Source organism: Caenorhabditis elegans, chromosome I (assembly GCF_000002985.6).
Source record: "Caenorhabditis elegans chromosome I".
Lineage (NCBI taxonomy): Eukaryota > Metazoa > Nematoda > Chromadorea > Rhabditida > Rhabditidae > Caenorhabditis > Caenorhabditis elegans.
In genome coordinates this window covers 12518714-12543949 of record NC_003279.8, presented here as the reverse complement: position 1 = coordinate 12543949, position 25236 = coordinate 12518714, and the positions used below count along the sequence as shown (strand labels likewise).

At 40.1% G+C, this 25236-nt stretch overlaps 5 protein-coding genes and 1 non-coding gene across 13 annotated transcripts; 3 read left to right on the top strand and 3 right to left on the bottom strand.

The window, feature by feature from the left end:
* Positions 1–4963: 4963 nt before the first annotated feature.
* Positions 4964–6047, top strand: W02D9.4 (Zf-3CxxC domain-containing protein). Its single transcript, NM_060778.3, has 3 exons — positions 4964–5183; positions 5236–5462; positions 5573–6047. Exons 1-3 carry the CDS (start codon positions 4995–4997, stop codon positions 5895–5897), a joined length of 741 nt encoding a protein of 246 aa, NP_493179.2. The 5' UTR covers positions 4964–4994; the 3' UTR covers positions 5898–6047.
* A 231-nt stretch (positions 6048–6278) lies between these two features.
* hmg-20 (HMG box domain-containing protein) lies at positions 6279–8638 on the bottom strand. Its single transcript, NM_060777.8, has 6 exons — positions 8297–8638; positions 8123–8211; positions 7880–8070; positions 7317–7643; positions 6991–7080; positions 6279–6735 (listed from the first exon to the last, which is right to left on the bottom strand). Exons 1-6 carry the CDS (start codon positions 8621–8623, stop codon positions 6599–6601), a joined length of 1161 nt encoding a protein of 386 aa, NP_493178.1. The 5' UTR covers positions 8624–8638; the 3' UTR covers positions 6279–6598.
* Positions 8639–9545: 907 nt separating this feature from the next.
* W02D9.2 (Protein YIPF) lies at positions 9546–11208 on the bottom strand (the record flags this gene model as incomplete). Of its 3 annotated transcripts, none has more annotated exons than NM_001264995.5 (6): positions 9546–9937; positions 10060–10205; positions 10448–10564; positions 10610–10734; positions 10783–10941; positions 11170–11208. In NM_001264995.5, 6 exons carry the CDS (start codon positions 11206–11208, stop codon positions 9825–9827), a joined length of 699 nt encoding a protein of 232 aa, NP_001251924.1. The 3 variants fall into 3 exon arrangements, with proteins under 3 accessions (NP_001251924.1, NP_001251925.1, NP_001251926.1); NM_001264996.4 differs by lacking the exon at positions 11170–11208 and adding an exon at positions 11000–11095; NM_001264997.3 differs by lacking the exon at positions 11170–11208 and having other exon boundaries at positions 9825–9937; positions 10783–10929.
* Positions 11209–11814: 606 nt separating this feature from the next.
* Positions 11815–15646, top strand: pri-2 (DNA primase large subunit; the record flags this gene model as incomplete). 2 transcript variants are annotated; one of them, NM_001264993.2, is made up of 7 exons in its annotated part: positions 11815–11906; positions 11972–12185; positions 12591–13042; positions 13623–13881; positions 14692–14978; positions 15070–15204; positions 15480–15646. In NM_001264993.2, the coding sequence occupies 7 exons, from the start codon at positions 11823–11825 to the stop codon at positions 15558–15560; spliced, it is 1512 nt and encodes a 503-aa protein (NP_001251922.1). The 2 variants fall into 2 exon arrangements, with proteins under 2 accessions (NP_001251922.1, NP_001251923.1); NM_001264994.3 differs by lacking the exons at positions 11815–11906; positions 11972–12185 and having other exon boundaries at positions 12836–13042; positions 15480–15560.
* On the bottom strand, positions 15628–25163 carry K11D2.4 (C2H2-type domain-containing protein; the record flags this gene model as incomplete). 5 transcript variants are annotated; one of them, NM_001047212.3, is made up of 8 exons in its annotated part: positions 15628–16665; positions 16993–17205; positions 17404–17599; positions 17717–17886; positions 18334–18504; positions 20296–20548; positions 24652–24758; positions 25076–25163. In NM_001047212.3, 7 exons carry the CDS (start codon positions 24754–24756, stop codon positions 16397–16399), a joined length of 1377 nt encoding a protein of 458 aa, NP_001040677.2. The 5 variants fall into 5 exon arrangements, with proteins under 5 accessions (NP_001040677.2, NP_001251918.1, NP_001251919.1 ...); NM_001264989.3 differs by lacking the exons at positions 24652–24758; positions 25076–25163 and adding an exon at positions 20671–20739 and having other exon boundaries at positions 15631–16665; NM_001264990.3 differs by lacking the exons at positions 24652–24758; positions 25076–25163 and having other exon boundaries at positions 16397–16665; positions 20296–20431.
* K11D2.6 lies at positions 22304–22425 on the top strand. Its single transcript, NR_050645.1, has one exon. It is a non-coding gene; the product is annotated as an Unclassified non-coding RNA K11D2.6 (non-coding RNA).
* Positions 25164–25236: the final 73 nt, after the last annotated feature.

Here is a 25236-nt window from a genome sequence, read left to right as displayed (position 1 = left end):
AAATGGGAAAAAAGTTGCAATCGCCTGGTTTTTGGATATTTACACATTTAACAGAGATTCTTATCAATATAGAAATTGAAGGGGACGTATTAAATTCCCTACAGAGAATCAAAATTCAGCACAAAATCTCTGCAGTCAATCAGAATTCTGAGTTCCAGGTACGTGACTTATGCCAACTTATAGACCCTGAGCTAATAAAATCCTCAGCTGCCTGGTTCCGGGTGCGTTATCATGTTGACACACACACACTCACACATAACTAGAATTCTAGAATGAACTTTTTCTGATAAGCATATATCCGAGAGCAGGAACACAAATTATTTATTCATGAATTTCTAGGCTCTGGAAGAAACTTTGGACTATTTCCTAGAAAATAATGAGCTAGTAATCATAAATTTTAGGTGCTCTCTAGAAGTTTCTAGAACATTGTTGACAGCAACAATTAATTGTACTAGCCACGTGGAACGTACTCAGTACACTGATTCTGACAGGCACCTGATTGAAACGTAATGGAACAAGACTAGAATTCTGATTGGGGAATATTTGTCGGCTTTGGATTTATCATTGATATTTTCACAAACTGGAGTAATTTTTCGTAGTATGATAATTCAGAAGTAATGTACTCAGTACAATATATTCATGAATTCAAATCCTGACTAACACCCTCCCGACCAAAATGTAGTTGTTTAGTTCAGTCAGAACGAGAATTGTGGTTCTAGATGGTTCTAGGTGGAGAGTTTTGAACCTCATCGCTGAACTTGGACTGAAGGAGTCGTGCGCTATATGTCGACTGTACTTGACCGTACCCAGTGCAATATATTTATGAATTCAAATTCTACTTGACTATGATCCTATCAGGCCGAAATGTAGTTCAGTAGGGCAGACGGGGGCTAGCCAAAAATTGTGATAAATTCGTAGAAAGGGTTAGAAAAGTTAGTTCTGAACATGATGCATCGACCGGTTCGTCTGATTTCTAAACTTTAGCGTAAGAAGTTATAGTAATGCGGAAATTGTAACGTGTACGCAGTACAATTTATTCATGAATTCAAATTTTGACTAGCAACGGAGTAGATCAAAATGTAGTTGTTCTGAGTAATCAGAACTCAAGATATCAGATTCTGGAATTTTCTCGAAAGTTAAGTAGAACTAAAATCTCAAAAAAAAAACATATGTGAAGTATCAGAAACATGTCATAAAATATCTGCCGATTCTGCTCATCATGGTGCATCGGATTTATAGTTTTAATTTGGAAAAAATTTAACCCAGAAATATAGTTTTTCTATACTTTTTTCCAGAAACTATGTACATCCTGCCCAACTTCCACCTTCCCGTGCTGACCACGTGCACTGTACCTGCCCAAATGTGAATATATTATGTATGCATAAATTTCAATGCAGTCTGTTAACCAAAAAGACCATCGGCTAGATTTTGTATTCAAATCGGTGCGGAAGTATAGGATTTGCGTGAGAAAAATATTTTGCAAGAGTTGAATAGGAGGTCGGAAATTATGACAATACCTGTCTGGAAATCAATGATTAGGTTTGGTCTAGAGGTTGCAGGATTCAAGAAGGAAGTGTTAGATAAGCACCGGAAGCTTCAAATGTTGCTTACGTGACTTTATGAAAAATTCAGATCTTCCTCTTTTCCCAGAACATGACATATAAAATGTATGTACTAAAGTGTGAAAGTATGAAGAAAACAATTTTCTCCTTCTTATCAATCGTTGTGTTATCAGGTGTCCTGTCAAACTGGTTATTGTCTTGAAGAGTAAAGAATTACGAATTTTATCATACGTCGCCGGAAACAACAGGAAGGTTATCAAAATACGCGTCACCGGAAACTAAATTTACCCAATCGAGACAGCTAAGAGGGTTTCCACAAGAAACCGAGGGACTTATAAATCACTTAGGTTGATGCATCAACGTACTATTGCCACTTTGACCACAATTCTAGGTGTCTTGAAATCCTTAGAACTCGGTAGCCAATTTCAGCGAAAGTCTACAGTCTTGCAGATTTTCTCTCTGAAGTCCAAGACTATCACAGGTGTGATCTTTACAAATGAGGATTCTGAAACTGCCCCCCCAATTAGTCTATGTTTTGATCTCAAGTTTCGATGACACAGGGGGGAAATCGTACCACTTTTGTAAGTTACCAACCTGTCTGTACACTTGCAATCACACAATTTTGTAAGAAAAACACGGAAGGAGTAATTTCTGTTGGAGTGGAAGTAATTTCCTGATCTCTCAACAATTGATAAAAGACTATCAAATTTGCAACTGTCGCGCGGGAAGTTGGGGAACGAATAGGGGGTCTCGGGTGTGAAGGAGACACCAGAATCTACTTGGCTAGGAAATCTCTAGTTCTGGAGGAACAAGCTACAGGGTTTACATCGACGCTAGAAGTTCATATGGAGCTATCCCCGCCGACATTGGTTCCAGCAAGATTTCCAGATCTACCACTCCGATCCAACGTGTCTAACCGAACCTCCCACGGATCCCACGGGCCTGTCTCACAATCAAGAACCGCATGGAGAATACTAGAATCAAGTTAGAACATCACTGACCACAATGATCACTATTTTTGGAGACAACAAGGGGGTTCCCTGATCTCTTAAACTAGAAGTTTGATGTGGTTTCTGACATCTGAACCACTTTCACTTTGGTCTGTATCACTGGGTGATTCTGGGTTCTTAGAGTTACATAGTGGAGCATGGCTCCGAAATTAGTGAAAAACTTTCACTTCTACAAAAATGGAAAGGCGCGGAAAGGTTGTGGAGTTTCTAAAAAACCAAAAGCTTCGTAAACGGCAAAATAGCCGAGTTTCCAAGATGGCCAAACTTTAAAAATGCCGAAAGTTACCGTCATGTTAATTTTGCCGGGCTGCCAACGCTTCGAAGTTGCCGAATTGCCTGATAATTGCCAAAATCAGAATATTTGCCATTTGCTAAGCATTTCCGAAATCTCCAATTCGCTAAGTTGTGGGGATTGAAATTTTCGAAATTGCCGACTTATCAGAAATAACAGAAGAAACTCCCACGTGGTTTCTTGCGGCCAAACCTCAGACGTTCTCTATCTCTCTTGTTTTCTTCAATTAATTGGCGATGGAATGTAACTTGCAATGTCCTGCAGTTAAAAAAACAGGGAATCCCCTCCTTATCACTGGAACCGGATTGATATCTCGTCATCATCTGAACTTTTGTCGTCGACACAAGATAAAGAAAACAGCAACGAATTTCATCGACCATGTATGTGATAGTTTGTGATAAGGGGGTTTCAGATTTTCGGACATTTTGAGATTTGACCCAAAATTTGGGCAAGATTAATATTCGAAAAACTTTCAGATTTCAGGATTTTGGACGTTTTCAGTAGCTCAATCTCGAAAAAGTAATAGTTTTTATTAATCGATGGTGTTTCCGAGTTGTACATGTCAAGTCATTCGACTGAAGTTTTAAAACTTTGCGAATGTCGAAATTTTTGATTTTCCGCTCATTAAATGTACCTTCCGTGTTTTTAAAGATCTTCCTAATTTATTGACAACAATTCATTTCCATAAATACGAAGCAGAAAATCGTATCTTTTACATTTAAATAAAGAAGCATTAATTCGGGTATGGGTACGGTAAATTGCAATGTGTTAGACCTCTATAGACCGCTAAATACTGGCTGTATTTTGAAAGATCGTATCAAAGAGAAAAGATGGAAGAGTTGGAAATTAATCGAAAAGCTCTAGTCAGATCTCTATCTCAAAAAGTGCAATCAAAAAAGCATACTTGACTCTTGCTGGCTGAGGCCAGCAGATGCCCACATTCACACATTCCTACAGGCCGAGTTATACAACTTACAACACCCTCTCCCATCTTCAGAAATCCAGATGGATACGGAGGTCAAAATCGAGCTGGAGATGCCGATGGTGGAGCAGAAGCCGGAATCTTTGCCTATCATCAGCCTAGCATCAGACAGTGCCAGATAACCTACATATTTGCCTTTATTCCAATCTCCCTCTGATTCTCATTTTTCTTTGGTTTTTCCCGTTATTCACTGTATTTGTTGTTGTTGAATTTAAAATTATTAATTATAAACGGTTCCTTCAAGTAATTTATTTGAAAAATGCAGGAAAATTGTACTTTTTTCTAATCTGGATGAAATTTGGCTCTTCTTTTTCGGATTCTTCTCACGTGGAGCTTTTTATCGAAAAAATCAATAAAACACTACGGTACCTTTTCAAGGCGCATGGCAGAACTTTTTCGACGGGTCTCGCCACGAATTTCGGAAAACAAAAAGATTTTCGTATTTTTCTAGCACTTTTTTGACAAAAAAATACAGGGGGTTTGGAAAAAGATCACAAAGAAAAACGATACCTTTAAGCCGGCAATTTGAATTTTTTAGGAGTTGGAGGAGGGGAACTAAAAAACCATGGCGACAGATCAACAAAAGTTGATTAAAAGTTTAGAAAAAATGCACATGCAATTATGGCTCAAAAGGGGCGGGGGAACGGAATTTATTGATTTTTAACAGGAAAAATTCGTTAATTTCTTCCTTCACACTTTTTTTTCGTCGAATTTTTGGGCTCCGAGTTGACGTTTTTTTTTCTTTTTTTCAATATAAAGTAAAAATTAATTCGAGGATGGGTACGGTAGATTGCAAAGTACGTCGCCTCGGTGTATGCATCCAATTCGACGCGCAAATCTTCGAATTCTTTGACATTTAAATTCATTTTTCTCCATTTTTACTCCATTTTCCTGTAAATATTTCAATTATTTGTTTCAAGTTTAATACTGATCGCCATTTTTCTTTGTTTCTGTGTTCTAAAATCATTTTTCGACCAGATACTCATTAAAAAACTCTGTATTTCAACAAAAAAAACGAAGAAATCGGAAAAAGAGCGAAAAAACCATTTTAATTTTTTTTTTCGTTCGCATTATTCTTGAATTTGCCTCTTTAAACCGTTATTGTAGGATTTTTCAGTAAAACTCGCCTTAAAAAATCACTTTCAACGATGTCGGAGGAAGTTACTGCATTTGGAAAAATATTTACGGCACCCGAAGTTTTGACGAATGTTCCTGAATTCAGTGATTCTTTATATGAGACTAAACCAGAACTTTATAAGAACCTGACGCGAATCCATCGCCTAAAATACTTTAAAAAGAATGGAACAATTTGTGGATATCCGTTTACGTGCACAAAAGTAAGAAATACCTACGAATTTGAATTGAGAAATATGCAATTTTTATTTACAGGGTCCTGGACCACCAAGTTTTGAAAAACGTAAAGTGTCAGAATCAGAGAAAAATGTTATGTTTGGTTGTTGTTGTGAGAAGCGTCGATTGGGTGAAGTTCTTGTCCAAAATGGGATTAGTACAGAACTTCCAGAAAAGATTGTATGCCAATTGTGTTTCAATTGGATGAGATTATGCGTTCGGCGAACGCATCATCATGGAACGATTAAAGAATACCCGGCTTATAGGTGGGAGAACAAAAAATTTCTTTGATTTTCCGGAAAATTGAGAAAAAAATTCAGTTTTCTGGAAAACAAAAATTGTTTTATTAATTTTTTGTTAATTTTTCTAAATTCAGATGCATTCAAAAAGGATGTCAAACATTCCGCTCAGTCAAGAAAGTGCTCGAAACGGATTTGAAACGCGGAAAACTGTCAATCCTTCCAGAATTCGAATTTCTCGAGCAAAATGAGTCAGAATCTACATCGCACGAGGAAGTCATGAAAAGTTTCGAATATTTCGCGCAAAGCAGCAGCTCCCGGAGTAAAAAAGACGCCAATAAAAGCTCCAAGAATTTGTCGTCAAATTTTCTCGCCGCGCATGGTATTAAAATCCAATCAGAAATGGATAGTGAGGTCAAAATCGAGCTGGAGGAGCAGAAGCCGGAATCCCTGCTTTTATAAGCTTCACATAATTCCAGATATCATTTATATTCGCTTCCTTCCTGATTCTAACTCAACTTTCTTTGTTTTTTCCTGTTATTCACTGTATTTGTTCACAAATTTGTTGTTGTTGAATTTGAAATTACTATTTATAAACGTTCTTTCTCAAGTAATTTATTTAAAAATGCAGTGCTTTTTTCCTAATCTGAAAGAAATTTTGCTTTTCTTGTTCGGATTCTTCCCACAGGGAGCTTTTTTATCGAAAAAGTCAATAAAAACTACGGTGCATTTTCAAGGCGCATGGCAGAACTTTTTCGACGGGTCTCACCACGACTTTGTGCAAAATTATATTTTTACATGTTTCTAGCGATTTTTCTTAACAAAAAAAACTAAACACTTTCAAAACATATAAAATTCATATTAGAAAACATTTTCGAATAAAAATAAAAAAATATTGAAAAATAAATCAAAGAAATCATGTTTGAGCTCAAATTTTGGAGGGCGGGGGCTAGGAAAAAAAATCACATGGAAAATCGATATTTTTAGGCGGGAAATTTGAATTTTCTAAAGGAGTTGAAGAAGGAAACCCTGAAAAATATAAAACGAAAGACCAAAAATATTGAAAAAAATTGATATAAAACTTTGGGAAAATGCACAAGAAATTATGGTTCAAAAAAAGGCGGGGGTGGGTAATTTATTGATTTTCAACAGGGAAAATTCGGCTATTTCTTCATTTGAACGATGGATTTTGCGTTCTTGTTCACCGCCTCCTTGACACTTTTTTTCGTCGAATTTTGGGCTCCGAGATGGGTCAGAGACTCGAGCCACGTGGCCAGTGCGTCAATTGAGGTCAGGTGATCTGGAAAAATTTGAAATCTTGAGAAAAAAAAATGATGAAAAACGGGCTAAGATAGCCTAATTGGAGCAGTGGCCGAATTTTTGCGGAATTTGGTTTTCTAGGCCACGTAAATTTTTGAGAAATATGACGAAAAATGACCAAATTAGGCGATTTTTATTAATGACCAAACTTTTCCGAGATCTGAATTTCTAGGCCATCACATTTCTCGTGGTGGCCTAACTTTCCATATTGCTAGGCTACGGCCTCGAATCTCACCTTTTGCACCGGGAACCGCGGCGAGCACCGTACGCATTTTTGCCATCGTCTCCTCGATTTTCTCGTCAGCTTCTCGGATTCGTGTCTCTTCTGCAAAAAAAAACTTGTTGAGTGGTGGCCTAACTGTTTAAAAATTTCAAAGTTCTAGGCCACGGGCACGAAATAATTTTTCCATCAATTTTTTTTCCGTTTTTTCATTTTTTTTTCTCAGAAAAAAACTTTAAACATTTTCTTGTCGAGAAAAGAATGTGGGCTAGTTTTTTCGAGATTTGCTGCTTTCTAGGCCACGGCCACAAAACTTTTTTTTTTGGGTTTCTAGGCCGTACGTTGCTCAATTCGAACGTCCATATCGTGCTGATGAAGCGCCTCGAGCTCATGCTCCACATGGGATCTCTCAATAGCCAGCTGCCTACGGTAGGTGTCCCGTGTCTTGTTGTAGGTCATAAATTCCGGCGTAAAAATCGGCCCAGAGTACTGTAGGCCTGATGTGGATGATGACGTGGCAGGCTCTGGGCTCAAAAGTGGACAAAAAACTGATGGTTTCGGGAAGGGGATTTGCACGTTTGGCGTGTCGTCGTCAGAATCTGCTTGCCGTCGTTTTTTCGCATTTTTCGAGCCATTTGACTGAGATGACAGGAATTTTGCACGTTTTTCTGCAAGAAAATGAGATTTTTAGCGGTTTTTAATGTGAAAATCGAGCTCAGCGACCCTTTTTACCCATATGTAGACGGTTTTGGCAAAATTTTTAATTTCTGTGCATTTTTGCGTAGAGTGTACGGTGTTTACGTACTTTTGGGGCTACCGTAACCCGAAAGTTGTCAAAATTAACGCTTCCTATACTTCCTACAGGTAAAAAACTGCGGAGAACTCGATTTTTAGCACAACGAACTCTGAAATTCCTTATGCGAGTCAGTTTTCTTGTATTCTTCCATCAGCTCCAAATATTTGACCTTCTCCTCGTCGGCTCTCTGCTGAAACGGGATACGTTCTTCGGCGGTAAGCTTCTGCCAGTCCGCCGCAAGCGATATATTAATTTCTCTCTGTGACATCACGGCTTTTGAGTATGAAGCTCGGCGATGTCTGAAAAAATTGGGGATTTTCGGGATTTTCTCGCGAAAAATCGATAATTTACATGATAAAATGCACATATCCAGATCGATTTCTTTTTGGAGCATTTGGATCGATAAATGGCACTGCTTCTTTCTCTTTTTCGGGTTTTTTCTGCAAAAAACGAGGATTTTGAAGTACGGTATCGAGAAATGCACCAGCTGGACGTTGGCGCGTTTCTCGTGCAGGCTTGTCTCACCTTATACACCATTTTGGCTCGTTTTTCAGTGATTTTTGGTAATTTTTTCTCCTCCTCATCACTATCCACCTCCATTTTCACCTCGATTTCCTCGTTTTCCATTTGGATTGAGTGGGCGGGCGAAAGTGCGGGCGGTGGGCTAAATGAGGCGGTTTTTGCCCGTTTTTCTGGAGCACTGACGGGATTCTTGTTCTGCATTTCCTCTGATGACGTCACGTCTTCGGATTCTGCCTTGAGATCCGGCGCAGCTTCATCCTCTTCGACGTCGGAGGTGGGAAGTGATTTCGCGGCGGGACCCGTTGTGGAGTCGGACCTTCTTGGGCGCATTTTTGTTGGAGATCTATAATATTTTAGGGAAATAGTGGTTTTCAGAAACAAAAAATTTGAGAAAACCGCGACGCGACCGCAACGCGAGGAGAAAATTGTGATAATTCCCACGACTAATTTTGCTTAAAATCTTCAATTAAAGCATTAATTTTTTCTAAAAACTCGAAAAATCATAAAATTTCAAATAGACCGCGACGCGACCGCAACGCGCCCGGCGTACATAAGGTGTTTTTTGTAAACTTAAGCTAATTAGCAGTAAAATTTCGCAAAATTCAAATTTCTACGTTCACACCTCTCCAATTAGACAATCTTAATACTTTAATTGCGAAAAATATCCAGAAATCAAAAATGTAGCTCAAATTCCAAAATTTTTTCTGCAAAATTGGAAACTTTTCGCAAATTTCTTGATTTTTAAGTGAGAAATAGCTTGGAAATCAATTTTTCCATCTATTTTCTCTAGATTTTAGAATTGCTACCCTTAAAAAACAAAATCTTATCCACTTTTTCGCGGATCCTGGATCCAGGATCAAAATTTCCGAAACTTTTCGGGATTTTCAAGCTACTGAGTCAAAGAAATACGCCAAGCACGATGCGGCTATAGATTTTCGCTGAAAATCGATGACAAAGTGGCAAAATCCGTTAATTTAGGCAAAAAAACAAGTGAAAAACGTGTGAGTAGGACTAGCGAGAGAGTACGAGACGCGGCGGAGACGCAGAATGTGAGAGTGAGCATAGAAGACGCGAGAGAGCGCAGAGAAAAAGACGGCAGCTGTACGGAAGAAAAATGCGATGAGATTAATAAAATTTTGAAAAAGAAAATTATGTATTTAGTATTTTTTGAAAAACTTTAAAAATCGCTCTTTGAAATTTAAACTCGCGCCTTTTGATCCCAGTGCGGCGCGGTCGCATCGCGGCTTGAATTTTTTAATATTCTGAATTTATCTTTTTTCTCTCATTTTTCACTGAAAAAATTGCATAAATCAATTATTCTTCGTTCAAATAAATACATCAATCGTGAGGGAGGAGACAAAAAAATTTGTTATGGCTCTTAGAGAGTAGAAAGGGGGAGAATTAGTGAAAGCTACAGTAGAAAATCACAGTTTTTTGTAGTTTATAATCAAAAGCGATGATGACGGATGTTATGCATAATATCACGAGTTGAAAGGGGAATAAATAATCTATATTTTTTTCTTTAAAAAGCTCAAGAATGTGAAATGATCATCCAGCTGACGACGAAATAGAACAGGAACACCGGATAAATGACGAGAAGTCGCTTTTTGTCAGGCTGACATCCTGCCAAGAATCCCATCGATGCTGAAATTTGATAATTTTATTGGACAATTTTGGAAAATTCATGAAAGCCGCGCGCGAAGCGGTCGCGTCGCGGTAGAAATTTTTAAAATTCGAGTTTTTCAGAAAAAATTGAAAACCCCCACCATAAGTGGACCACACGAATCCAATGGAAGTGATGAGAAGCCGGAGCGGAAAAGCGATTCCATGGAGGAAAAGTGAGCAAAGAACGGCGGCGACGAACGGCGGGAGAAGGCAATAGCCGATGACGCATAGAGATTGGAAGAATGAGCTGAAAATTTGGGATTTTTGAGTGAAAAATTGAAAATTTCGGGGGAAAAACACATTTATAGGCAAAAAATTCGAAGTTTTCAGGTGTAATTTGAGTTTATAAGCTAAAATTTTGAGATTTCGAGGTAAAAATAGCAGTTTTTAGCGTAAATTTTTGAAGTTTTCTGGTGAAAATTGAGGTTTTGGGCTGAATACTTAAGATTTAGAGCTTAACATCGACGTTTTTCAAGCTAAAATCCGTACATATTTCCTCCGAGAAGCTTAATATTCGCCGTGACGATCACCGAGCCGAAGAATGTGATTGTGAAGACTTGAGTGAACTGTGGAGCTGATTCGGTGCCGCCATTGTGCTGGAGAAGCCTGAAATTTTAGAGAATTAAGCCCAATTTGGGCTTGAAAACTCACAAAGCCAGTCCGACACAGATGAAAAGTGGGCCCCAGAGGTCCCAATCGCGGAGAAGCTGCTGCTTATCGCCGTGGGGGAGCACGACGTGCGTGAATTTTGCTCCGACAGTGAGAACGTCGCGTTTCTGGAAAATTTAGGTGAATTTTAAAGCTTAAAAATCAAAAAATCTCACCACAGTATCCCAAACTGGCTCCTCCAACGTGTCAAATTCGGCGTCAAGATCGACTTCTTGCATTGGACCTCGTCGATTCGACGAGCTTTTCGGAGCACTCATTCCAGCGATATTTCCACTTAGATTTGCAGTTTGCTCGGCCGCCATCTCCTGCTCCAGCTGAAAATTTGAATTATTTTCTGTGTTTCTTCAAAATTTTCCAAAAAAAATCCGGCACTTTATCGATATTTTTCGACGAATCCGTGGCGAAAACGTGCAATTTCGACTCTGAACCGCCCATAATGTGTTGTTGATTGTTAGGAATTGGAAATCAAGAAATGAATGAAAGAAATGATTTTTTTCACGTCTTTTTTAATTTTTTTCCATTTTTTCCACAGAATGACTCACCATGTCAATGTCGACAGAGGCATTGCCAAAGGAATTCATTTCTTCCTGTGGTAAAGGCTTTTGGTGGATTTCGGGAAACGAAATAATCTTGAATCGGGAATTCTGAACTGCTGAAAATAAGGAAAATATGAATTTTTGACAGGGTTTATCCGATAAACTGAATTTTGAGGATAAATTGAGGATTTCCATGGTAAAAACGCGTGAAAAAATCGATTTTCTACTCGAAATTCATTTTTAATACAGAAAAATTGATGAAAAACCCGGGAAAAATGAGGAAATTTATTGATTTTTGGAATGTATGTCGGAAAAACGTGGATTAAAATAAACAACGACACTCCGATATTCCGTTGCGGCAAATCCGCGCGAAACAAAAATTTTCGAACGCAATTCTTATTTTTTCACGAAAAAATGTGGGTTTCAAGTACTTTTTCGATATAACTATGCATTTTTCCTGTAAAATGTGAATTTTAAATCTGAATTCTCACAATTTGAAGTCATATTCATAGCGAAATTCCCTTGTTTTAACGATTTCCTGCAAAATTTCGCAATTTAGCGATAAACAACGACACTCCGACATCCCGCGCGGGAAACCTCACTTTTCAAACAGTTTCTCTCATTTTTTTCTGAATTTTTACCGATTTTCAGATTAAAACATGATTTTTACAAGTGGTGCTAACAAATTAAATGATAATCGAAATGTGCGGACGAAAATCTCCTCGAATCGGCAAAGTATAAAGGTAAAAATATTTGAAAATCGCCGCAAAACTTGAATTTCTCAATAATTTATTTATTTTATTTTCAGACAGCTCCCACGAAAGCAGCGGAAATTCCAGAATACCTTCAATTGTATCAGACGCCACCAGGAGATGATATTTCGCTCACAGAGTTCGACGATATCGCCATGGAACGGCTGAAATTGCTGAAAAGCTTTGAAAATCTCAAGGATAGTGTTTCGTTGTATAACGATGAGTTCAAGGATAAATTTCGGAAATTATGCGATGGAACTAAGCTCATTGGTGAGGAATTGCCGGCAAAAATTCTGGAAAATTTGGAAAAATTGGCAGAGAAACCTTGAAAAAAATCAATTGAAATCTATAATTTAGGTTTAAAATTCTGAATTTTCGCATAAATTATCTTGAATTTTCATTATTTCTCACGAAATTCACTGCGTTTCCACAGGTTTTGTGCAAAAATTCGAAAAATTGGAGTTTTCTCCTCCATTTCTGTAATGCGGCGCTGAAACCGCGCGCTGCGGTCGCGTCGCGGCTCTGAATTTTTCAATTTGGAATTTATGGTTTTTCAGCTGATTTTTAGAGTTTTGGAGGGCGAATAAGAAGTTTTTTGTTCATTTAAATATAAAATACATGAAAATTAAGAATTTTTACCGAAATTTTCATCGAAAAATCCCGAAATTCTTGCAGTTTTCCCCGACCAAAAGCCACCGCACCAGGAGGAGGTCTACGAGCTCTGGCGTCGTGACAACATCGGACACTTCATCCTACGGCTCGCCTTCTGTAGAACTCCAGAAAATCAAAAATGGCTGACACAAATCGAAGGCGATTTTCTGCGTTTTCGGCTCCGTCAGGAACGGGAACAAGTGCTGGATTCGGCACTTGCCAACGTGAATTTCACTATCGAAAAGCTCGGTTACACAGAGAAACAGGCAATGATTGAGGATTTGGAGGCCGCATGCCAGTTTAATCTCTTCGAAGCGCCGAATAAAACCTTTTATAAAGTGGATTTTATCGATGCAATCGAGCTGATTCGCCGTGGATCTGTTCATTTGAAGAAGGGATTCGCATATTTCCCATTTGATGATTTGGTCACGATTTTGGTCACGAAAATGAAGAATAATATGATGGCCGCGATGGCGGTAAGAAGAAAATCGATTTTTCGCGAAGAAAATTGAAGAAAAACCAGAAAAATTGCAATTTTCTATTGAAATATATCGAGAAATTGTGATTTTTTAACCTGAACAAAGCGATTTAATGGATTTTTCACTTAAAATTGAAGAAATAGTAATTTCCCAAAAAATTAACGAAAAAGTGGCGTTTTAAACCAAAATTTCAAATTTTGCCTGAATTTCCGGTTAAAATCCCCATTTTTAGCGATAAATCCCACGGTTTCGTCCAAAAATTCACTGGTGGCCTAGAATTCGATCTGGTGGCCGAACTTTCACAGTAGCCAGTCCGCCGATCCAAATTATTTGAAAATCTAGAAAAATCGGATTTTTTCGAAAATTTGAAGTTGGTGGCCTAACATTTAGACCACCAACCTCAGTCTTGCCTAGCTCTGCAAATTCTAGGCCATCATTGCTCAAAGCTCTGACGATTTGAAATCAGTGGCCTAACTTTTCCACTGCAAAACCTAGGCCACCAACTTTATCTCGCCTCCCAGGCCACCTAGCGCCATGGCCGAACTCTACAAAACCTAGGCCACCAACTTTCTTTCAGCGATCGTTCAAACATTTGGCAATTCTGGAAGAGGAAGGCCGTCTTCTGCCACGTTTATCACTTCTCTCGAATAACGCATACAGTGGAAAAGACTACAACGGCGAGCAGCCGGACGGATCAATAATTGTCACACGTCACATGATTGATAAGCTCTCGCGACGATCTTTTGCTCCATGCATGAAACAAATGCACAATCATCTTCGTGTTAATCATCACTTGAAGTACGGAGCACGTCGCCAGTACGGGCTCTTCCTTAAAGGTGAAAATATGGCCTAAATTTCCGCGAATCTAGGCCATCAAGTCCGAAGTTTCTGGGCCGCCTGTATGACGAGATATGACGGTTTGAAGTTGGTGGCCTAGAAATTTCAGTGGTGGCCTAACTTTTTCCCATATGGAAGAACTAGTCCATGCCTATACGGTGGTTAAGTATCAAGTTTCTGAAGGCTCTGATAGCCGAGATATAACGGTTTTAAGTTGGTGGCCGAACTTGGAAATATTAGGCCACCTACTTTAAAATTCTATAACTCGGCTCCCGGAATACCTAGAGACTTGAAACTTGACCACAATATAGGGATGGGCCATTTCTTTCTCGTGGAAAAAGTTAGGTCATCAACTGCAATTTCTAGGCCACAGTGCCAGCCGAAATTTAACGATTTGGATTTGGTGGCCTAATAATTTTTAATGACCTAATTTTTTTCGACAGAAAAAAAAAACTAGTTCACTTCTATATCGTGGTCAAATATGAGGGTGCTCTGGGATCCTAAGTAGGTGGCCTAACAGGAAATTCTAGGCCACCAACTCAAAATCACTATAACTTGGCTCTCAGAGCACCTAGAAACCTGATACTTAACCACCAAATAGGAATGGACTAGCTTTTCCCTGTAGAAAAAAGTTAGGCCACCTGGATTTCTAGGCCATCAACTTAAAATTTTTGTAACTCGGCTCTCAGACCACTTAGAGGCTTGAAACTTGGCCACAATACATTCGTAGTCTAGAACTTCTTTGTGAACAAAAATTAGGCCACCATCTGGAATTTCTAGGCCACCAACCTCAATAATTCTTCTTCCAGGCATCGGACTCTCGCTGGACGAGGCGATCGCAATGATGCGCGACGAGTTCACGAAAAAGATCACGTCGGACAAGTTTGACAAAGAATACGGCTACAATATTCGCTACATGTACGGAAAAGAGGGCCGCCGAGTCGCACAGACGGCCATGAGCTGCGCCACAATTATTCTCCGTAACCCACCGTCGGCTGTCGATTGTCACGGATGCCCGTTCCGTCATTCGGAGAAGCAGGTTCTCAAGCAGAAGCTCGGCAGTGATGCCATATTGAAAAAGGAGCAAATCGAGAGGGTATGACGGAACTTGGTGGCCTAGAAAATCCTAGGCCACCAATTTTTGAAAAATAGTTATGGACGTTTTTACCGATTCCGATTGCTTTCAGATCGCCGAACTCGCCGAGCTCAACCAATACGACAAGGCATGCACCCGCTACTTTGAGTTTATGCACAATTTGGAAGAGGGCGGCCTCGGCCAGCTCATCACGCATCCCAATCAGTTTTACGAGGAATCTCAGAAGGTACCGCGGCCTAGAATTTCCTATGCCAGCTCTTCCACCTCACCAAGTTTGAAGGTTCTAGATGGCCTGTGAGTTGAGATGAAGCGATTTCAAGTTGGTGGCCTAGCTTTTTCTAGGCCACCGATTTCATATCTCGGCTCCCGGGCGGCCTAAAGACTTGAAACTTGATCAACTGACAGAGATGGACTAGTTTTTCGAAAATTCGGCCACCTCCTCTCCCAAGTGGCCTAGAAACCTTTACAAAAATTCGGCCACCAACCAAAACTTTCTTCCAGATCGTCGCCGAACGAATCGCCGCCAAGCAAGAATCCCAAGAAGCACCAGCACCGAAAATCGAAAAAATGGACACTGAATAATTTTATTTTTCTTTTGTTATTTTTTTGATCTACTCACTTTTTTCCCTGAAAACTCTGAAAAAAAAAATGAAATTCGAAACATTTTATTACGTTAAACGCAATTAAGACGACGACGAAGATTAGAACAATTTGAATTTGTGTGTGGGTGGGTTGTGGGGGCGGGGTACAAAGACCAAAAAAATCAATAAATGGGGGCGGGGCCTGGGGGCAAGATTTTTGTGAAAAATCCGCAAAAAAATCAATAAACTGTTGGTTGGCACATAAAAAAAGAAACAATAATACTAATTTCACTGTAACCGGGTGATAAAATGTGTGGGCGGAGACGGGATGGGCGGGGTTTGACCTGGAAGGGGGCGGGCGTGTGTGACGTCACAGGAAAGAAAATGCAATAAATATTTGGAAGTTTTGTGTGGTAGGGACATAAGAAAAAAACTAATCTAGCGATGGAAATTTGTGAGGAAATGGATAAAAAGTGTGTGGGCGGGCGGGCGGGGTGGGCGAAAATAATTATTTCTTGGCAGACTGCCAGCAGTCGATTCCAAGAGAAAATTCGCAAAAATTTGGAGAAAATCGATAGATTATCGATTTTTTCGAAAAATTATTGCGAAATCGATTTTCCGCCAAAAAATCAATAAAGTTTAGATTTTTTCCAAATGTTCGGTGCAGAAAATAGGAATAATAAAGAGAAAATGACTAGAAATTGTAGGAACACAAGAAATGGAGGGGAAAAATCGATGAATTATCGATTTTTCGCCAGCCGAGAAAAAAATTAGGGGTTAGAAAACGAGAAAAATGACTAGAAATGGGTAGCGCCGGGGAGAGTTTTAAAAAATCGATTACGACGCAATATGGCTTAGCATTCGCATTCCGTTGACGGTCGCCTCGGCGGCAGATTGCTGTCCACCGAATTGGTGTGCCGTAGCGTGTGCGGAGACTCCGCCCACATGTTGGTGTACAAATTCGTGGTTGAGGCCGAGAAGTGACGAAATTTCATGGTGTTGACGGGCGGCGTGATGGTGCATCTGCATGACAGCGGCCGCCATGTTTAGATGATTCTGCTGTTGTTCCGGGGACGGAGTGGGTGGCGATGGATGGAGAAGCATTCCTGGAAGAATTTTTGATTTTGGTGACCTAACTTTTGAAGAACTAGTCCGTGTCTACGAGATGTTCAAGTTTCAAGTCCCTAGGTCGCCTGGGAGCCGAGATATAGCGTTTTGAAGTTGGTGGCCGAGATTTTTCCTAAGCCACCAACTTATCGCCATCGTATCTTGCCTCCCAGATGTCCTAGAAGCTTGAAACTTGATCCAGTAGCCAAGTTGGCCGAGCTTTTACAAAGTTAGGCCATCACTTGTATTTCTAGGCCACGATCCCTAACTAGGCTCCCAGGCGGCCTAGAAATCTCATTTTTCGCTGAAAACCCCTAAAAACCTACCATTATACTGTGCACCATCGTCTCCTTTACTTCCCGACGACCCAGACGACGCAGAAGAAGACGGTGTCGTTTGTCCACCGCCACCGCCGTGCGTGGGCGTCTGCTGCGCTGATGACGTGGAAAAGTGAGTCAAGTGAGTGGATTCGTGACCGATTTGTTGCGAACGTTGACGGAATGAGCGGCCGCAGAATGCGCACAGGAACGGCTTTACACCTGGAAAAAAATCGATGAAAATTGTTAAAAATTTATTGATTTTTTACAAAAAAAATCGATTTTTTGAGGGAAATTCATTTAATAATCAATTTTTATCGATTTTTCAGTGAAAATCATCGATTTTCGGTCAAAAAAACACCCGTTTCTTATCGATTTTTGATCAAAAAATCGATTTTTCTGCAAATTCACAATACCTACCCGTATGAATCCGCTCATGCTGATCCAAATGACTTTTCTGCGTGAAACTTTTGGCACAAAACGTGCACACGTACGCCTTCTCGTTATTATGGATTCTCATGTGCTGTTGAAGACCGCCGCGTGCTTTGAATCGTTTTCCGCATCGATCACACTCGTGTGGACGGATCATACGGCATTCCGACATGTGACGCTCGAGCTGAAAAATCGATAATTTGTGGAAAATCGATAATACGTGGAAAATCGATAATCCGTAGTTTTTCCATTTTTTCCAATTTTTTCAAATTTTTAAAAGGCATTTTTAGTTAAAACTTACCGCCGCTTCACTATTGACTTTTTTGGGGCAATATTGACATTTCATAAGCCCATCATGAGTAGATCGGGACCTTTTCGTAGTGGGAACCGGCGCCGGAGCCTGAGTTACAGAGCTCTCAGTCGATAGATGACGTTCCGAGCCTCCTTGCGATGAGTGACGTCCGATAGCGGCTGGAATAAAAAAAATCGATATTTCAGAAAAAAAAATCAGTTTTTTTTTTCAAAAATTTGAAATTGTGTGCATTTTTTTTGTAATTTCGTCATGGTGTATCGCAACAAAAAAACATCAGACTTTACGCAAAAATGCACCGAAATCGCAATTTCTGTGCATTTTGTCGTAAAATATGATGCGTCGATTAGAATTTATGCAAAAAAATGCACTAAAATTGCGAGATTTTAGCGGAATTTAGACCAAAATCGGTTTTTGTCGTTTTAAAGTTGAGATTTTCAGAAAATCGAAATTTTCAAAATGGTGCATCGACTGGGATCACCCAAATTCGTGCGAAAATGCACTAAAAATGCAGATTTTCAGATAATTTTTCACAAAAATCTGAAATTTTGATTCATCGATAAACTTGAAAATTCACCAATTTTTTTGTTTAAAACTGATTTCCCTACCCAAATGAATCGGTTGCATCATATTCATATAGTCGAAATCGGTAAAATGCGTGGGTGTTGGTTGTGGAGCATTTGATGCTCCGCCGCCGTGCTCCTGTTTCATCATCATTGTGCCGACGACGGACAACGCCGAGAGACCTTCCACTGATGTCACTGCTGCCGTTGTTGGTGCTGAAAAAACAGTTTTTTCAAACAAAAAAGTTGCGGGAAATTAATTTCGAAATGAAATTTTTTTTGGTGAAAGAATGGAAACAAATTGATCAATGTGGGAGCAATAGATTATCGATTTTTCGAGGAATTTTCAACGATTTTTCTCAAAAATTCCTACAAATCAATCTTGCCAAAACTTGGCCGAAATCGTGCTGCAAATGTGCTCTAACGGAAAATCAGAATTTTTCAAAAAAAAAATCATTGGAGCGCGTTTACTCAATGTGAATGTGCTCCAGTGATAATTTGGCGAGAAATTTCAAAATTTTTGACTTTTACGCCTATTTTGCTAGAGCGCGTTTCTACGGTTTTCGAGCATATTTCAAATTTCGCGCCAAAATTCAAAGTGAAAATTTGCTGCAAACGCGCTCTAATGAGAATGTGGTCTGGAAGAGGCAACAAAAATTTTTAAGCAATTTTTCTAGAATTTCAAAATTTTGGGGACAATTCTTATCGACTTTTTTTCTTTTAAAATTTAACATTGGAGCGCATTTGCATTGCAAATTTGAACAATTTTTATGGATGCAAACGCGCTCCAATGATGATTTGCTTTAGAATTTCAAAATAGTGACTTTCCCGCCGATTTTTTTTTGGTATTTTTCAAAATTTTCGAAAAACAACTGTTATCAACAGAGCGCGAATGCCCACGTTATCACCAAAAAGTGCCAAAAACCGACAAAAAAACGTCTGCGCAGTGCAGCAGCAGCAGCAGCGAAAAAAAAACGATGTGGCGGAGGCCGAAAAAAACTGCTGCGGGGCGGCCGCCGCGCGCGATGCGCCATGGGGGGCTTGTAAGGCAGAAGTAGAGAGAGAGTGAGAGAGGGAGAGAGGGTTAGAGAAGCAGAGAAAAAGAGAGTGAGAGTGGAGGGGGAACACGACCCCCCTGGAGGCTGAGGCCAGCGGCCGGCCAGTGGCGCCGAGAGAGAGAGAGAGAAAGAGAGACCACACACATACACTTTTCTCTCCGTCTCTCTGTCTTTCTGTGTCTCTCTTACTCGATTTTCTCCATCGTTTTCGCATTTTTTGCCCCGTCTTCCTCTCCTTCTCTTTCTCCATTTTTTCCTTGGATTACTGCTAGTCTCAACTTTTTGCGTTGTTGTGCCTTCCCTTCTGGGGAGGTCACCACCGGAGGAGAAGGAGAGGAGCAGGGAGGCGGAGCCGGGAGGTCTCGAGTGGAAAACTTTTTTTTTTCAGATTTAAAAACTAGCAAGTTAGAATATATAGGCGACATAATTTGGGCTGAGAAAAAATTTTGAAATTTTTGAAATTATTTTTTAAATCCTAAAAAATTTTCGAAAATTCTGAAAAAATTGTTTTTTTTTGCAAATTTTAGATTTTTTATTTTTTACAAAAATTTTCAGGAATTCCCTAAGAAATTTGTAGTTTAGCATATTTGCGAGAATTCTAGTGCTTGCGGCGGAACAGAGCACCCGACTTTACGACAAAATGCACAGAAATTTGAATTTTTCGAAAAAGTTGAATTTTGCCTGGAAAAATCTCAATTTTACCTTGAGAAAACTAGATTTTTCATGTGAAATTTTGAAATTAAGCGTAATTTTGCGTAGATTCCGTTGTTTGCGAAAAAACACCCAATTTGACGACAAAATGCACAGAGTTTTAAATTTTTGGTTCAAAATTGTGCATTTTTGCGGGTAATGCAATTAATTTTACGACAAAAATTCTGCGTTACACTAGAAAATAGCTTAATGCACTAGATTTGACGACAAATTGCGTACTTTTTCTAAGAAACCCTACCATCAAATCCCATTGGCGGTGAGAATCTCGGCGACTCGGTCATTTCCCGTTTCACCATCATTTGCTGTTGTTGGTGTCCTTCTCTGGCAAGTAGTGCTTCACGAACAGTTCGATGATTATCGATTGATGACGTCATACCGGCGGCGGCGGCTGCGGTGGAGGAGGCGGCGGTGACGCCATCAGCGGCCGAGGATCGTGGGGGAGTCGGTGTCGATGATGGAATCATTGGAGCACGTGCCGCCGTCAAGTGGTGCTGAAAATTGGAAAAAATCGATGAAACCAGAAATTATTGATTTTTCAGGAAAATTCATGGATTTTCGCCGGATTTTCGAGTAAAAATCGGCGCGAAATTCGAAAAAAATAATTAAAACGTACATAACTCATTTCACAGCAAACGGGGAGAAAAACGAGAACTAACGGAGTTTCGGCTCGAAAATCGTTCATTTTCTCAAGAAATTCCAAGTTTTATCCCCGTTTACGTGTGGCAAATATTAGAACACGTCCCCGTCCGTGAAAAAATTTCGAATTTTCTTTGAATTTTTCACGTAAAAATTTCGAAATTTCGAAAAAATTTCGAACTGAAAAAAATTGCTTGAAAACTTTCACGGAAGGAAAAAAATCAAATAAAAAAATTTGGATTTTTCATAAAACAAAACTTTCAAATTCGAATTAAGCGCACAGGACCTTCATAATAACGCGAAAACACCCATTTTGGGTCCCACAGCGAAAGTGTTGGGTCTCTGGAGGTTTAAAGACGCATAGGCCACACAAATTATGGTCTTGCCACGAGAAATTCAGAAATTCGAATTTCTGGATTTCTAGGCCAACGTAGTGAAAGTTAGGCCATACTCCTTTATCGAAAAATTTGCATTTTTATAGCAAAAAGTGTCGTATCTCCGCCCGAATTTTCAATTTTTTCCCAAATTTTTTTATTTTTCCCCCGTAATTTAAAGGGCTTAACACCTGTAATTAGTGCAAAATTTTGAAAATCTTTACTAAAAAACGAGTTTTTCCTTTATTCGCCCGACAAAGTTTCGCCAATTTTTTCTGTGACGTCATAGCCCAGGTGGCCTAGCTTTTCACTCGGTGGCCTAGGAATTTGGGTACTTTGATTATTGAATTTCTCCCGTTGAGACCTTTCATACAAGTATAATCATGATCTACTGCGGCTTTAATGTGCGATTTTCGTGGCGGGACCCGCCGGGGCCAAGACAATCATGAAATTTCAAGTTCTAGGCCACCAATTGCAGAAAAATTGCCAATTTTTTTTGACAAAAAAAATTATGACGCGTTGGGGTCGAAAACTGGAACAAAAAAAATTAGTGGCCAGGAAAAAAATTGTAAAAAACCAAAATTTTCCCGTCGCTTATCACTAAAAACACCTGATAAGGGAGCTTCTCTCTTATCACTCAGGCAAAAAACGACTGGAAATTCGATTTTTTTTCTACTTCGGCGGCGGGGGACGCTATGGAGAACAAAGAAATAAAGTCAAATGTCCTCCACACGTACACACGTACACATAAAAACCGACAGGCCGCCGCCACCGGGGAAAAAAGTGAGAAAAAGCTTTTTCTCATATTTTGCATATTCTTCATAGCTACAGTAGCCCATCATGGTGCGCGGTAGGGTTACTGTAGGATTACTGCAGCTACAGTAACCTGGGCACAATGGTAGGGCTACTGTAGCAAAATTGCCTATTGTCATCATGGCGCATCGATGTGAGACAACTGTGACTACAGTAATCTCTACCGTTACGAATTTCAGTTTGGAGAGGTTTCGGTAGGCTTACAGTATCCTTGACAACTATTGGACATCGATGTTCTTTTTGACTTTTCTATAATAGGGTTACTGTACGATTACTGTAACATAGTTAAATGGTAGCAACACAGTTTTTTGTCATCATGGTGCATCGATGATTACTCTAGCCGGGTTACCGAAGGATTACTGTAAGGTTACTGTAGTGCACATTGCCTTTTCGAATTCTGGCTGGTTAGGTTACGGTAGGCTTACAGCAGCAATATTGCAGTTACAGTATGATGTACCATCATGGTGCATTCATGGCTATTAAAACTGTGCTATTGTAGGATACGATACCTACAGTACCCTTGGCCATGCATTACAGCAGTGGCAAATCTACGGCAGAGTTAAGAAAATTAACAGTAACGTATGGTACGGTAGATACAGTATTCCAGTTTCCCGTCGCTGGAGGGTTACTGTAGCATAACAGTGAAACTATTAGGTGCATCGATGACAGTTAAAACTTGACCACGGTAGAGTTACTGTAAGAATGCTCTATCTACACGATTATTACGGTTTCGCAAAGTAACCATCATGGTGCATCGATGGTCAGTAAAGCCTTACTATTCCAGGGATACGGTAGGTTCACAGTAATGATACTGCAGTTGCAGTACCCTTGGCCTAAATGGTGCATCGAATAATGTTTTGCTACTGTAGGGTTACTGTATCTATAAACCCTTTATTAGCATGGTGTATCGATGACCATTCTAAAGTTGAAGCAAAGTGCGGGGGGGCTACAGTACTCCTAGTAATGCCAAAGCCAAACGTGGGCGCCTAATTACAGAGCTCTACTGATTGTGAACACTCGACCTTTCGAAAAATGGAATTTTCAACGAATTATCAGCAGGTGTTCGGACAAAAAAGTTTAAGTCTGGTTAATAATATAGGAGAGAGAGCTGAGCAAAAACGGAAATAATGACTTTCATCAAAAGTTGAAGCTCGAAGTTGGAGCCTGAGGGCAGAAAAATGGCATCTGGTCGTCTGAGACCACCCAAGCAGGTAACTCACTCCGGCTGCCGAGGAGAGAAAACTAGGCTCGAGTCTACCTAGGAGGCCTAAAAACCTCGGGTTACTGTAGGTGGAGGAGCCAAGAGCTCATCGCACGTCATAAATGAATGTGTCGCAGTGTTCTTCATAAGGAGCAGCGTACATTCATGCTCACACACACACAAAAATCTCTCGGAGGTCTCTCTCTCTGTGTGTGCCCTCTGGAGAGCTCTGTGGCGCCAGGCGCCAAGGGCTCTTTGCAACTCTCTTTTTCTCTCTGCTCACTCTCCATTTTTTTTCTTCGAAAGACGGGAGGAAAGGAAGTGGAAGAAGTAGCTGTGCATGTGTGTGTGTGAAAGCACGAAATGAGAGCAAAACATGGATAGAAGGGGGGGACGGCGTCCTGACGATGACATTCAAATGTTTCATGAACAAAAAAAAAGCGGCGGGACATGGCAATCGACCGGTGACGAAATCTGCGCCGAGGCATCAAGGATCTAAGCTTTTTAGGCTTTTGGAAGCATACAATTCTTCGTAATAGGCGCTAAGGATTCTGCAACTCATGGAGCTCGTGGAGCATCTTAGAAACTTGTCAAGGTGTCTAGGAGTCCTTAACCCTCCGAGTGAGCTCAAGAGCGGTATCCATCCAAATTCCAGGTGCTCCGTGGATTCTTACAGGACAGTAGGCTCCTGGTTGGAGCACAAGTCTCAGAAGACTTCTAGAAGTTCAAAAGCATCTCAGCTCAGCAGTCCCTGACAATCCAGGCGCTACGAAAATTAAATTTTTCGAATATTGTGGTTCTGCGGCTCTTGGAGATCTTTGAACATCTCAGAAACTGCTCACGAGCTTCTGAGTGACTCCGGGTGCTCCTGATCCTTAAAAGACTACTGAAAGCCCGAGGGCCGAGCAGAAGGCTCAGTGATCAGCCTCACAAGTTCTATTGAAATTCGTTGTCAAATTTCTTGATTCTGCAGCTCCACGAGCTCCGTAGGGGTTTCAGACTGCCAGAAGTTCCCAGCTCACTCAGAAAGCTGGAACGATCTTCGAACATCCGAATTTCCCAAAACTCGGCTCAGTAGAATCTACGGATCTTTCCAAAGTATAGAGCTCTCGGCGAGCTCAGTCATGGTGCATCGACATGTCACAATCATTTTGTAGTGCAAAACTCACTTGCACGGGCGGTCCTAGCACCGAAAAAAGAGCACAAAAAGAGCACAAAGAAGGTTAGAATTTTCCGCTTTTTTTTGCCTTTTTTGCAAAACCGAATGGAACATGAGAAAAAAAACGGGGAAAAAGGGAACTCGTCGTTCCGTCGTTTTTTTTCGCACACAATGTTTCTTATTTTTCTTCGTTTCCTTCTTTTTTTGGTGGAGGAAAGCTGGAGATTTTTTTGTTGTTGAAGGGACCCTCGGGTGAGAAATCCCGGTGGTTGCAAGCGCGCTCTAATGATAACACCTTCACAGTGAACCGAATTTCGGGTCCCGTCACGATATGCTTCAAATTTAAAGGTGCTTAGGGCATGATTCTTGGAATCCTAGGCAGCCGAGTGTATAGTTAGGCCATCAGTTTACCTGTTGCTGGTGCATCATCAGCTCTTCGAACCAGGGAATCGAAAAATCGTGAAAGTTTTGCGAATGTACGCCGCTTCTCGGATCGTCCGCAGGGTTGGTGAACATTTCTGTAAAATATTTTTTAAAATTAAATTTACAAATTCGTGGCCTATAATTTTACATGATGGCCTAGAATATTTCAAACTCAATTTTTTTGAATTCCTCGCGCCGAGACCTTTCATTTGAGTATAATAATGTCCTATGCGTCTTTGAACTGAAATTTTCGTGGCGAGACCCGGAATTTCGTGACGAGACCCAAAGGGGGTGGAGCCTAGGCCTGATGGGTGTTATTCGAAAGGTCTCGGCGAGCTGAGTACGAAAATGATACAAATTTTGAATTTCCGCGAAAAAATATTCTTAAAAATCGAAAAAATCAATAACTCACCCTAAAAATCAATAATTTCTCGAAAGTTGTCCGTCGGCTATCGGTGCATTTTTCGAGTATCTCCCTGGGCTTTTGATACCTCAAAAAGCTGAAAATACTGAAAAAAAATAAAGAAAAATTCTCAAAAAATATTCAGGGTGGGAAACCTGTCGGAAATTGAG

Coding starts and splice junctions, on each gene's coding strand:
- hmg-20 (NM_060777.8), bottom strand. CDS start 8,623: ATGCGCCCAAGAAGGTCCGACTCCACAACGGGTCCCGCCGCGAAATCA. Junction 8,212..8,296: donor GAGCCAAAATGGTGTATAAG/GTGAGACAAGCC, acceptor CGTTTTTTGCAG/AAAAAACCCGAAAAAGAGAA. Junction 7,644..7,879: donor CTCGCATAAGGAATTTCAGA/GTTCGTTGTGCT, acceptor ATTTTCTTGCAG/AAAAACGTGCAAAATTCCTG.
- W02D9.4 (NM_060778.3), top strand. CDS start 4,995: ATGTCGGAGGAAGTTACTGCATTTGGAAAAATATTTACGGCACCCGAA. Junction 5,184..5,235: donor ATCCGTTTACGTGCACAAAA/GTAAGAAATACC, acceptor TTTTATTTACAG/GGTCCTGGACCACCAAGTTT. Junction 5,463..5,572: donor AAAGAATACCCGGCTTATAG/GTGGGAGAACAA, acceptor TTCTAAATTCAG/ATGCATTCAAAAAGGATGTC.